The 11,277-nt window shown below is 40.9% G+C and overlaps 2 protein-coding genes across 2 annotated transcripts in view; both read left to right on the top strand.

Annotated features, from left to right (window-relative positions):
* Positions 1 to 8,832, top strand: part of slc9a1b (solute carrier family 9 member A1b) — a 21,799-nt gene extending 12,967 nt beyond the window's left edge. Inside the window, exons 2-12 of the mRNA XM_015039732.1 lie at positions 1,299 to 1,759; positions 2,234 to 2,484; positions 2,668 to 2,885; positions 3,473 to 3,681; positions 4,185 to 4,274; positions 4,350 to 4,420; positions 5,163 to 5,354; positions 5,968 to 6,085; positions 6,171 to 6,269; positions 6,367 to 6,439; positions 7,200 to 8,832. Coding sequence (XP_014895218.1) covers positions 1,299 to 1,759; positions 2,234 to 2,484; positions 2,668 to 2,885; positions 3,473 to 3,681; positions 4,185 to 4,274; positions 4,350 to 4,420; positions 5,163 to 5,354; positions 5,968 to 6,085; positions 6,171 to 6,269; positions 6,367 to 6,439; positions 7,200 to 7,372 — 1,955 coding nt within the window. The 3' untranslated portion in view covers positions 7,373 to 8,832. The remainder of the gene's footprint in view (positions 1 to 1,298; positions 1,760 to 2,233; positions 2,485 to 2,667; positions 2,886 to 3,472; positions 3,682 to 4,184; positions 4,275 to 4,349; positions 4,421 to 5,162; positions 5,355 to 5,967; positions 6,086 to 6,170; positions 6,270 to 6,366; positions 6,440 to 7,199) is intronic.
* Positions 8,833 to 9,932: 1,100 nt separating this feature from the next.
* Positions 9,933 to 11,157, top strand: fabp10b (fatty acid binding protein 10b, liver basic). The gene is made up of 4 exons (XM_015039697.1): positions 9,933 to 10,099; positions 10,159 to 10,331; positions 10,841 to 10,930; positions 11,021 to 11,157. The coding sequence occupies exons 1-4, from the start codon at positions 10,033 to 10,035 to the stop codon at positions 11,069 to 11,071; spliced, it is 381 nt and encodes a 126-aa protein (XP_014895183.1). The 5' UTR covers positions 9,933 to 10,032; the 3' UTR covers positions 11,072 to 11,157.
* The last annotated feature ends 120 nt before the right edge of the window (positions 11,158 to 11,277 follow it).

The raw sequence follows: 11,277 nt of genomic DNA, 5'->3' as shown, positions 1-11,277 counted from the left end.
GCTACTCATGCTACTGATGCATGCTGATGCTACTGATGCCCCCTGATGCTACTGATGCCCCCTGATGCTACTGATGTATCCTGATGCTACTGATGCACCCTGATGCTACTGATGCACCCTGATGCTACTGATGCTACTGATGCACCCTGATGCTACTGATGTATCCTGATGCTACTGATGCTACTGATGCACCCTGATGCTACTGATGCTACTGATGCACCCTGATGCTACTGATGTATCCTGATGCTACTGATGCTACTGATGCATGCTGATGCTACTGATGCACCCTGATGCTACTGATGCACCCTGATGCTACTGATGTATCCTGATGCTACTGATGCACCCTGATGCTACTGATGCACCCTGATGCTACTGATGCTTACACTTTTATTTAATGCAATGTGCTTACATTGTTTTTACAGTTTTGGATTAATTGCTCTGAATCTGCTCTTATTTCAGCAAACGTCCTTTTTTTGAGTTTGTACTCCAGTTAATAGTTACCATATTTTCCGTACTATGAGGCGCACCTAAAAACCTTCAATTTCCTCAAAGGCCGACAGTGCGCCTTATAATCCGGTCCTTATATATGGACCAATATTGAGCCACAACAGGTCTAGCAACTACGGTAAGCAGCCGCCGACTTCATTTTTGCTGTAGAAGAAGAAGCGCGTGGTGCATGCTGGGATAGTTGTCAGAATGCTGGTTTGTTAATAAAGTTTGACTGACCTATCTACCTACCGACCGTCTAGAATCGGGTCGTCTGCAGGTCGTTTAGCACCACGTTCTCCACCAACATGTTGTGCGTGAATGGAGAAGGGTGACCATCGTCCGGCCACGCCCCGGCCGGAAGGAAGGCTTCCGGCCGGGCCGGAGGAAGGCTCTCCTTGCCGACCGGAGTCGGACTGTTTTGTTGACATTCCCTTTAGTACAGCTCCATCTAGTGGACGCATAACGTAACTCCAGCCTCTACTGTAGCGTCTATTTTATGCGCCTTATAATGTGGTGCGTCTTATATATGAAAAAAGTTTTAAAATAGGCCATTCATTGAAGGTGCGCCTTATTGTGTGGAAAATACGGTAATTAATTTTGTTCACGATTATATGAATAATCTATTATGATTCATCGTTTCAGCCTGGCTAAAACAGACTAAACTTTACCAAAATGATTTCTTCTGGCTAAAACCCAGAATAACAGTTTTTATGACTTTCTTCTTCAGCTTTTGGAGATTATAAAGTATCGCCTTCTAGAGTGTAACAAGCTTCTTTATGAACTGAATCCCATTTTTGTTCTCCCAAAAGGTTTCCACATCATTCCCAGAATTTCCCACATCGTTCCAGAAAGCTGCCTGCTGATCTTCGTCGGTCTGCTCATTGGCGGCGTCATCAAAGCGATCCAAGAGAAGGCGCCAGTCATGGACACCAAGCTCTTCTTCCTCTACCTGCTGCCGCCCATCATCCTCGACGCCGGCTACTTCCTGCCCATCCGGGCCTTCACCGAGAACATGGGCACCATCCTGGTCTTTGCGGTGGTGGGGACGCTGTGGAACGCCTTCTTCATCGGCGGGATGATGTTCGCCGTGTGCCAGATTGAGGCTGCCGCAGCCGCCCATGTTAGCCTGCTGTCCTGCCTGCTGTTCGGCTCTATCATCTCGGCCGTGGACCCGGTGGCGGTTCTGGCCGTGTTCGAGGAAATTCACATCAACGAGCTGCTGCACATCCTGGTGTTTGGAGAGTCGCTGCTTAACGATGCGGTCACAGTGGTAAGATGGACACCTCACTGCTGTCACAAGCGTGAGAAATTAAAAAAATCATTTTGGCATCAACTTGTGGAAAGCTCAGACCTTTCTGCTTGACTCAGCATTAATTATTGAGTTAATTTATTTTTCAATTAACTGATAAAGTGCTTAACAGAGTCTGAAAGTAACTAGAGTAAACTACATTTACTTAAAAATACTCAAAGGTTTTATTTGCCATAAATAAAACAATTTTATATTTTTGGCAGTTTTAGCGTATTTATTCTCTGAGTGTTGTTCTTTCAGTAAATTGTCATTTTTTTAAGTTTGTATTCTCCAGTTAACGATTAATCGATGACTAAATTAGTTGATGATTATTTCTACAATTGATTAATCATGATTAATAGTTTCACCTCTAATTTTGTGATTTTTCAGATGTAATATTTTTAGCTTTGCACAGATTTTGATGCAGTATCTACCATGCGATGTTCCTGCTTACAGGTTCTGTATCACCTGTTTGAGGAGTTTTCCCACGCAGACACTGTTACCGTTGGCGACGCCTTCCTCGGCGTGGTCTCTTTCTTCGTGGTTTCGCTCGGCGGCATCCTGGTGGGTGTCATCTACGGCGTCCTGGGTGCCTTCACGTCCCGCTTCACCTCGCACTTCCGCGTCATCGAGCCGCTGTTCGTCTTCCTCTACAGCTACATGGCGTACCTCTCTGCAGAGGTCTTCCATCTGTCCGGGATCATGTCGTAAGTGGAGAAATAAGATAAAACCAGATTTTAGGGAAATGTTCCGTCTCGTTCAGGTTTAGTTGTTGTTTCTGGCGGCTCGGTGTCGCATACCGCAGCAGAGGTCTAGCGCTCAGGCTGAAACATTCTTTCATGTCGATGTTAAGCTTTTGAGAACTTCATCACCTCCTTTCTCTCAAACAGTTTGATTGCCTGTGGCGTCGTCATGCGGCCATATGTGGAGGCCAACATCTCCCACAAGTCCTACACCACCATCAAATACTTCCTGAAGATGTGGAGCAGCGTGAGCGAGACGCTAATCTTCATCTTCCTCGGGGTTTCCACAGTGGAAGGCCCTCACAACTGGAACTGGATCTTTGTGGTCTTCACCCTCGTCTTCTGCCTCCTTTCCAGAGTGTTGGGTCAGTTTAAACAGTGATCCAATGATGGCTGAAACAATTAATCAAATTAATCGTGATTAATCGATTGTTGAAATAATGACACAACGTTACGGTCTAGACTTTTTCAACTTACTTAAAGGTTTGGTAGTCTAAAAGACATTGAAGAAAGTCATAAAGCTCTCATTATTCTGGGCTTCAGCAAGTAGAAATCATTTTGGTGTCTGATTGAATGGGCTGAAACGATTAATCAAATTAATTGATTAATCACGCTTAATAGCTATATTATTTAGTAGGCTTATTTTGTTATCTAAATAAGCTTATTTAGCTAAATAAGCTTATTTAGCTAAATAAGCTTATTTAGCTAGTTAAGTTTAGCTAGGTTACATTGACTAAGTTTAGCTAGTAGCTGTTTGGTTTTAGACATTTTCTACACATGAATAACAATGTTACCAACTAGTCAAATGAAATTTTTAAAACAAAGTTATATTGTTTTCAAAATGAAATCAAATTATCTACTATTCCACATTTTAGTGACTAAATATTTTTCTGCTTTTATTTTCCGTTCTTTTCTGTAAAACTGATTCTGTCTGGCTTTCTGTGTATTTCAGGAGTCGTTGGCCTCACCTTCATTATAAATAAATTTCGTATTGTGAAGCTGACCAAGAAGGACCAGTTCATCGTGGCCTACGGTGGCCTGCGAGGTGCAATTGCCTTCTCTCTGGGATACCTTATACACCAGGATGAGGGCAGCAAAGACACGAGGGGCATGTTCCTCACCGCCATCATCACAGTAATCTTCTTCACCGTCTTTGTGCAGGTGTTGTTATTTAAATGTTTGTTTGTTTGTTTGTTTTTTTAGGTTTTATTGGCTCTAGTGGCCTTTATTTGATAATTAACTGACAGGAAAGTGGGTAATGAGAGAAGGGGAAGACAAGCAGCTAAATGACCTGCACTAACGAATTAGCCCACTTTGGTTTGTTTTGGAGCAACATGGGGGGCCGGTGACGTCATTGGCCAAAATGATAACTTTTAATATCTCAGAAATCTAAGCTGGACAAACGAAAATTTTAACGGCACAAACGGAGCACTCAGACGATTTGCTGGATTTTTTGACGTGGGTGGGGTGTCAGCTTCACACAGCTCGGCAAATGTTGCCAGGCCGGGACTCGTACCTGCGACGGCCGCGTCCAGGATGAAGGCCTCCGTATGTGGGTTGTGCTGAACCCCTGCGCCACCACAGCACCCCACAAATGTTTTTACTTTTAGGATGATTAGAGCAGCTTGTCTGTAAATTCAACTGGTATTGGTTCCCGTACTCAGGGGATGACCATCAGGCCTCTGGTGGAGCTGCTGGCAGTGAAGAAGAAGAAGGAGAGCAAACCGTCAATAAACGAGGAGATTCACACTCAGGTGGGACTTTCAGCCGTTGATGCGAACCAAATCAACGTGTAAATAACTGGATTTTAATTTAAATCTTGTCGATAGTTCCTGGACCACCTGCTTACAGGAATCGAAGACATCTGTGGACATTATGGACATCATCACTGGAAGGACAAGTAGGACATTTCAAACTTTTACCCTGTGTGTTAATGTCTGATGAACAAATAAGGTATTAAAATTAAGTTTTAAAAAAGTTCCTGAGAATTGAAAACCAAAGTCAGCTGCTCAGCCTGGCAGCATCATGCTGAGGGACTGGAAAGCTCTGCAAGTCCTTGATGATCGCAGAGCAAAACTTGTTAGAAGACCCGAACATGCAGCCACAGGTTTAGATCAAAGCAGATTTATAGTTAAAGTTGGCCTAGTCAAAGTCCAGACCTAAATCCAACTTGGAATCTGTGGCAAAACTTGAAAACTGATTTTAACAGATGTTCTTCATCCAATCTGACAAAGCTTTACCTTCTAAAAGCTTTTTTTAAAAGCTTTGTTTAATGCACTGCATTAATGTTGCTGCGATAAAAATGCATGCCACACTTTTCAGACTTTTATAAAATCTAGATATTTTAATATTAATTTTGATATTTGTGTGTTTGAATATGGAAAAGTTGGATTTCTGACCGCATGCAGCTGGTTTTACTTTGAGGTTTTGTGAGAGAAAAACGCAGGAAGTGGTTTGTTGGTTTGTTTCTGCAGAAAAAGGCGACGCCATGTTGTTAAAGAAATCATGTTTGTGCTTTTAGCAGTTAAACTGAATGCATCGTTTTCTGAATCATTTTAAATCAACATGAGCTGAATTCAGTTTATAAACACCAACTGTAAAACTGGTTTCCGGTTCAGGAAAGTTTTATTTTTCTGTTTCAGGCTGAATCGCTTCAATAAGACGTACGTGAAGAAGTGGCTGATCGCAGGCGAGCGCTCCAGCGAGCCGCAGCTCATCTCCTTCTACAACAAAATGGAGATGAAGCAGGCCATGATGCTGGTGGAGAGCGGGAGCGCCGCCAAGCTGCCCTCCGTCATGGCCGCCGCCCCCGCTGCCCCCGCCGCCCCCGCCCAGTCAGTCTCTCTCTTTATATTAATTTTATCTGGTGAATTATCATGTATCCTTTTCATGCCTTTTTGTTTAATTCCAGTTACACTGGTTTAGTGTGCAGCGCTGTAAAAAAGTGTTTAGTCAGCAATCCCTCATACCGGACAAGCATGAGGCAACAGTGGAAAGAAAAATCTCCATTTTAGCTCCAATCTGAGCAAGAAGCTGGGGTTAGAGAAGAACCAGACACACAAAAAGCACAGAATCAGGACCAGGAGTACTTTCTATTTTACAGGAAAGTCCAAGAAACTTTGAATGAGGAGAAACTTCTGTGTTAAAAAGTCCCAAAATATATAGGAGTTCTGGTTCAGAAGCTCTTTGTGTTAAAGGGAAAGTCCAAAAAACAAACTATGGGTGACAAGAACCTTCTATGTTAAAGGAAAAGTGAAAACACAGAACCAGCACCAGGAGTACTTTCTGTAAAGCTCCTCTGGTCCGGGGGTACCTTCCATGTAAAAAGGTTAAGAGCTAAAAAGTTAAAATAGGCCCAGAAGCTTTGGGTGGGGAGAACCTTCTACGTTAAAAAAATGACAGAAAACGCAGAAGCTCTGATCCTGGATTACTTCCTGTTCCTTAAAGAACCGCGGAGCAGCAGAGCGAACCGACACCAGAGCGAATGATCCCCAAGATCTCAAAGACCCGCGAAGCCGAGATCCGCCGGATCCTTCGGGCCAACCTGCAGAACACGCGGCAGAGGGTGAGGAAGAGCGATGACGACGATGATGAAGGTTCTCACTTCCTGTTGCAGCAGGAAGTCAGCTTTTTTTCCCTCTCCCTCTCAGCTGCGCTCCTACAGCAGACACGACTTCTTCATGGACCCGTTTGAGGACAACATGAGCGAGGTCCGCTTCCGGCGGCAGCGGGTCGAGATGGAGCGGCGGGTGAGTTCTGGTTCCGGTCCATCACCTCCGAACCGGTCCATCAGAACCAAACCGGTCCATCAGAACCTCCGCCCTTAACGCTTTCTGTCTCCTGCAGATGAGCCACTACCTCACCGTCCCGGCGAAGCAACAGGAAACGCCGTCGGTCCGGAAGGTTTGGTTCGAACCAGGTTGGTTTCCATGGAAACGGGACACCTTCAGTCAGAAACATTAAAGCTTTTAATGTTTTTTTTACTGACATTTAATAACCTCCACAGGGAAAAGAGACATTAAAGTTAAAAACAGAGATGCGCGATATATCGGCACGAACATCGGTATCAGTCCGACAAATAAAACTGGATCGATATTAACAAACGATATTTATTTTTTAACTTGTTGCTGTCTGTTTCATTACCTAACCTAGGCCGGTAGGTCTAGGTTTCTAGAAACGATAGTGAAATATATAAAATATTGGTAAAAATCGGTAATCAGCCCGGATTTTCATATCAGTGCATCCCCTTGTGAAAAGCTTTAATTAAAAACTTAATCATCTAAGTTTATTGACAGATATAATTTCCCAAGGATGAATTAGATTTTTTTTTCAAAACAAATAAAAATGTTTAACTGCTTGTTATTTTACTACATTTATTTTGCCTCTTTTCAGTAAAACGTTATTAGTTATTCTGATCCAATAAATTATCACAACCAGGAACTCAACTTTAATTTCATGTAAAATATTTTCTGAAATTACTGCAGATTTCTCTGCAGATTTAATTTATTTTCCTATCTTGTTGTAATTCTTATTTTATTTTCATTTGATTTAAATATTTTAATATGAATTGCTGGGATACGTGCACCATTCAGACCTTCATTAATGTTTTTTATGCTTGAAAATAAATTAAATTCAATAATTTGTTGCTTTCTTTAATTGTTTTAAACTTTTTATTTAAGAGCACAAAGTCTACACCTACGATAAGAACGAGAGCACCCGGCCGTCCGACAGCGCCGCCCTGCTGGACGAGTCGAATCAGCGCGCAGACGGCCAATCAGAGAGGGAGAAACCGACTCGCTGCCTGAGCGATCCTGGTCCCGATGAGGAAGGAAGCTGCTTCCTCCCGTCATGATGAAGGTTTCCTCTCTGGACTGGTTGTTCTTGATGTGTGATATGAGGTGACGCATTTCAGTGTTTTCAGCACCAAACGGACTCTTCAGGGTATTACGAAGCACAAAAGAAAGATTATCAATGAAGTAAGTTGATCGATCAGTTTTACAGCTGAATGAGTCATCAGTCAGTTAATTTTATAAAGATGATTAATAAAAGAGCAAAAAGGAAACACCTGGAGGGAAAATGGAAAGAAGGGAGGAATGGAGGAATTTACTGCATATAATCCATAAATATCCAGCCTTAGAAGAAATTCCTGACCTGGATGCAGTTTGGTCAACTCGCATCCAGTTGACCAAACTGGATGCTTTAAAATGCATTTTAAATCCTGCATTTTAAAGGATTTAAAATGCAGAGATGAAGCATCTAAAATGACCACAGGGGGGCGCTTCAATCACTCCAGATCATACAGCCCGTCCTGGTTTGTCCTGCTGACTCTAAACACCTGCTGCTCCAACCGACTGACAGACGCTTCAGTGACTCCAGATACTGTTTATAAAGTTACACTGTCAAAAATTAACAGCAATAGTTTGGATTATTTAGCTGGTCATGAAAACAATGTGGATTAATTTTTCAAAGTCATATTTTCACCATGTCATTCATTTATAAATGTCAACGTTTCAGACTGGATCTGATATTTGTGAATTAATGAATGACATGGTGAAAATAAGTCTTTGAAAAGTGAAACCCCATTTTTTCTGATATGGTTGAATAACTCAGAATGTTGCTGTTCATTTTTGACAGTGTAACTTTATAAACTGCACCGCACGTGTCACTGCCTGACGGTGAGGTTACATCACTTCCGCCCCCTGGTGGCTGGATGTGGACCAAACTATGTCCCGCTCCTCCTGAGTAGCAAACTGTTTATTTGACTGTAAATCAGTTACTTTTGAAAGCTTGAACTATGTGTGTCTGTCTATGATTTCTGCTGATTTTGTGGATAAAAGCAGCATAAATTAAGTTGATCACATCACCGCAGACACCAAAGGCAGCTGTGCCGATTCTTTAGTGATCATGTTCGACTAATTATGTGTTTTACAACAAGCTTGTGCCTTATTCAGTTGCATTTCATTTATCTTAATATCATGGGATTAAGTGAACAAAAACTTCAACATATTTTTCCATGTAATTAAGAGATAAATATTGTAAAGGTGACCAAACGTCTAAACGACCTTTAATCACCTCCTGACTCATCGTGTTGCCTCAGGGACTCAAATGTAGCTTGTCGGATCCCGACTGCTGAAGGAAAACTCCGGTTTGGAGATTCAAACAGGATGTGATGTTTCATCAACTTCCTCCTCACTGAGCTTTAAGGCGTTTTAATGCCTGCCTGCATCTCTTTTGTCTTACAAGCTTTTATATTTTGTGTTGCTGACATTTATCTCATGAAGAAAAACTATAATAAAATAAATTTACTGTTAATTTGGCTCAGTTTGTTGTTTATGGTGTTGAAGTTTAGAAAAGAACTAAAAACCCATCCATTTATTCCAGGAACTTTATAACCAAGTGAAACATGTATATGAATATTTAAAACTTTATTTTTGTTAATTATTATGATTTTTCACTTGCAGATAATTCAAACATGACATTGAAAATTAGAATATTACACCAGACCATTCAAACACATTTTGATGCAGAAATGTAGCCAAAATGATTAGCATGGTTAATACTTGCTTAAAGGTTAGTTTTCAATAAAATTATGCACCAAATTGATGGCTGAATTACAGAAAAAGAAAGTGTTAGGTTTTACTTCATTGCGTATTCTCATTTTTCCATATTCTGTATTTATTTAATTTATATAATTTTTCTAATTTCATCATTGCACTTTCTCTCCTCCTGCTTTCTCCTTTGTCCATTAATTTACAGGTTTATTATTATTAAATCAAATAGGTTTTCATTTAAATAAACAAAATAGAAAATACAGAAAATGGAAACAATTTTCAAAAATGTGATATCAAATTAAAACTTATTGAAAGAAGAATCTCAAAAAAATGAAAAAGCAATGAAATAGAAAAGGAAATAAAATGGAAAATTAAATATTGCAAATAAATGAATACTGTTGAAAATAAGTTAGGAAAGTTCCATTATTAATTAATTTTGATGTAATATTTGGTGCAGTAATTACTGTAATAAGCCATTTATTTATTTCTATTTTTGCCAATTTTGTCTGGATTGATCCTCCATAGAGGAGAACATACAAACTCAGATGTTGGTGTTTAAAACGTTGGTAAAAAGTGCAATAATGACACATGTTGGTCTGCTGGAAAGCTCTGTTCTCAAAGGAAACGCTGCTGACAAACAGCAGGGAGCCAAAAGTCCCCAACCTGGCAACCCGCTGCTGATGTTACTTTGACTATAACCCAGGGGTGTCAAACTCCAGTCCTCAAGGGCCGCTGTCCTGCAGTGTTTAGATGTGCCACAGGTAAAAACCAGTGGAATGAAATGGCTTAATTACCTCCTCCCTGTGTAGATCGGTTCTCCTGAGCCTTGCCAATGACCTAATTATTCTTTTCAGGTGTGGTGCAGCAGAGGCACATCTAAAAGTTGCACGACAGCGGCCCTTGAGGACTGGAGTTTGACACCCCTGCTATAACCTCTGAACACACAACACAACCAGCAGACATGGACTTCAGCGGCACGTGGAAAGTTTATTCTGAGGAAAACCTGGAGGAATTCCTCAAAGTCATTGGTAAGAAGACAATTAAAATGGAGTTTTTTTCCCTGCACGTCCTTAAACGTATCTTTCAGGGGCGCCAGAGATGGTGGTGAAGATGCGTAAAGATGTGAAACCAGAGCTGGTGATCGAGCAGAACGGCAGAGACTTCACCTGCACCATGAAGACTCCGTTCTCCAGCCGCGTCAACTGCTTCACCGTCGGGAAGGAGTCGGAAATCTGCACCCTGGATGGCAGGAAGGTCAAGGTGAGTCAAACCTCCGCCTGCACAGAAAAAACAGGAGAAAAAGCAAAAGAAGAGTTTAAAAGTCAAACATTTGCAAGAAGGAAACTCAAAAACATTTTTAGTTTAATTCCCCAAGAACCCTTCTGGGTTGAAAAAGTGAAAAATTTCCCAAACCTCCCCCCCCCCCCCCCCCCAAAAAAAAAAAAAAATTTAGATTAACCTCAGAAATTTTCTAGAAAAAACTTGGGGATTCCCGAGTTTCAAAAATATTCAACTTTTTAAACTTTATAATTTCTAAAAGCCAAAAACTTTCTGAGTTTTCTTGCAAATTGTCCACTTTTTACACTCAGAAATTTCAAGTTTTTTTCCCTAGAAAATTTCTGAGTTGTTTTCTGGCGGGAATTTACTCCTATTTTGTTTGTTTCTGCAGTTTCCCTGATATGCTGTTGTGTACATCAGATCTGATTGAAATGTATTTGCAGAAAACTTTAGGATCTGTATATTTTTGCCTTATTCCTGTTCCGATGCAGTGCACCGTCAGGGAAGAAGATGGGAAGCTGATCTGTGAGACATCAAAGTTCACATCTGTCCGAGAAATCCAAGGGGATGAAATGATCGATGTGAGGAGCCAACGTGAAAATCTGACTTTTATTGTTCTCATTTATATAAAGTTATGTGTTTTTTCTTCTTCTGCTTCCTTTTTCCTCCAGACGATCACCGCTGGATCTGTAACTTTCATCAGCAGAAGCAAAAGAGTCTGATCAGCACATAAACAACCTGATTAATCTCATTTAAAGCCATGGATATTTATTTTGATCAGGAATTTTGCAAAATAAAAGATATAAAAAAATGTGTTGAGTGCAGTTTACTAAACTCTAGATTAACTATTTTTCAGCAATAAATGTTGCAGCAGGTGACTTGGGGACAATTCATTGAAAAATTATCCATTTTGCAACGAATGGATAAT

The sequence above is a fragment of the Poecilia latipinna genome, unplaced genomic scaffold, assembly GCF_001443285.1.
Source record: "Poecilia latipinna isolate Pla-1442-1.1 unplaced genomic scaffold, P_latipinna-1.0 Scaffold480, whole genome shotgun sequence".
Classification (NCBI taxonomy): domain Eukaryota; kingdom Metazoa; phylum Chordata; class Actinopteri; order Cyprinodontiformes; family Poeciliidae; genus Poecilia; species Poecilia latipinna.
Note: the sequence above shows the minus strand (reverse complement) of the source record. Positions and strands in the feature narration are given on the sequence as shown.

Coding starts and splice junctions, on each gene's coding strand:
- fabp10b (XM_015039697.1), top strand. CDS start 10,033: ATGGACTTCAGCGGCACGTGGAAAGTTTATTCTGAGGAAAACCTGGAG. Junction 10,332..10,840: donor TGGATGGCAGGAAGGTCAAG/GTGAGTCAAACC, acceptor GTTCCGATGCAG/TGCACCGTCAGGGAAGAAGA. Junction 10,931..11,020: donor AAGGGGATGAAATGATCGAT/GTGAGGAGCCAA, acceptor TTTTTCCTCCAG/ACGATCACCGCTGGATCTGT.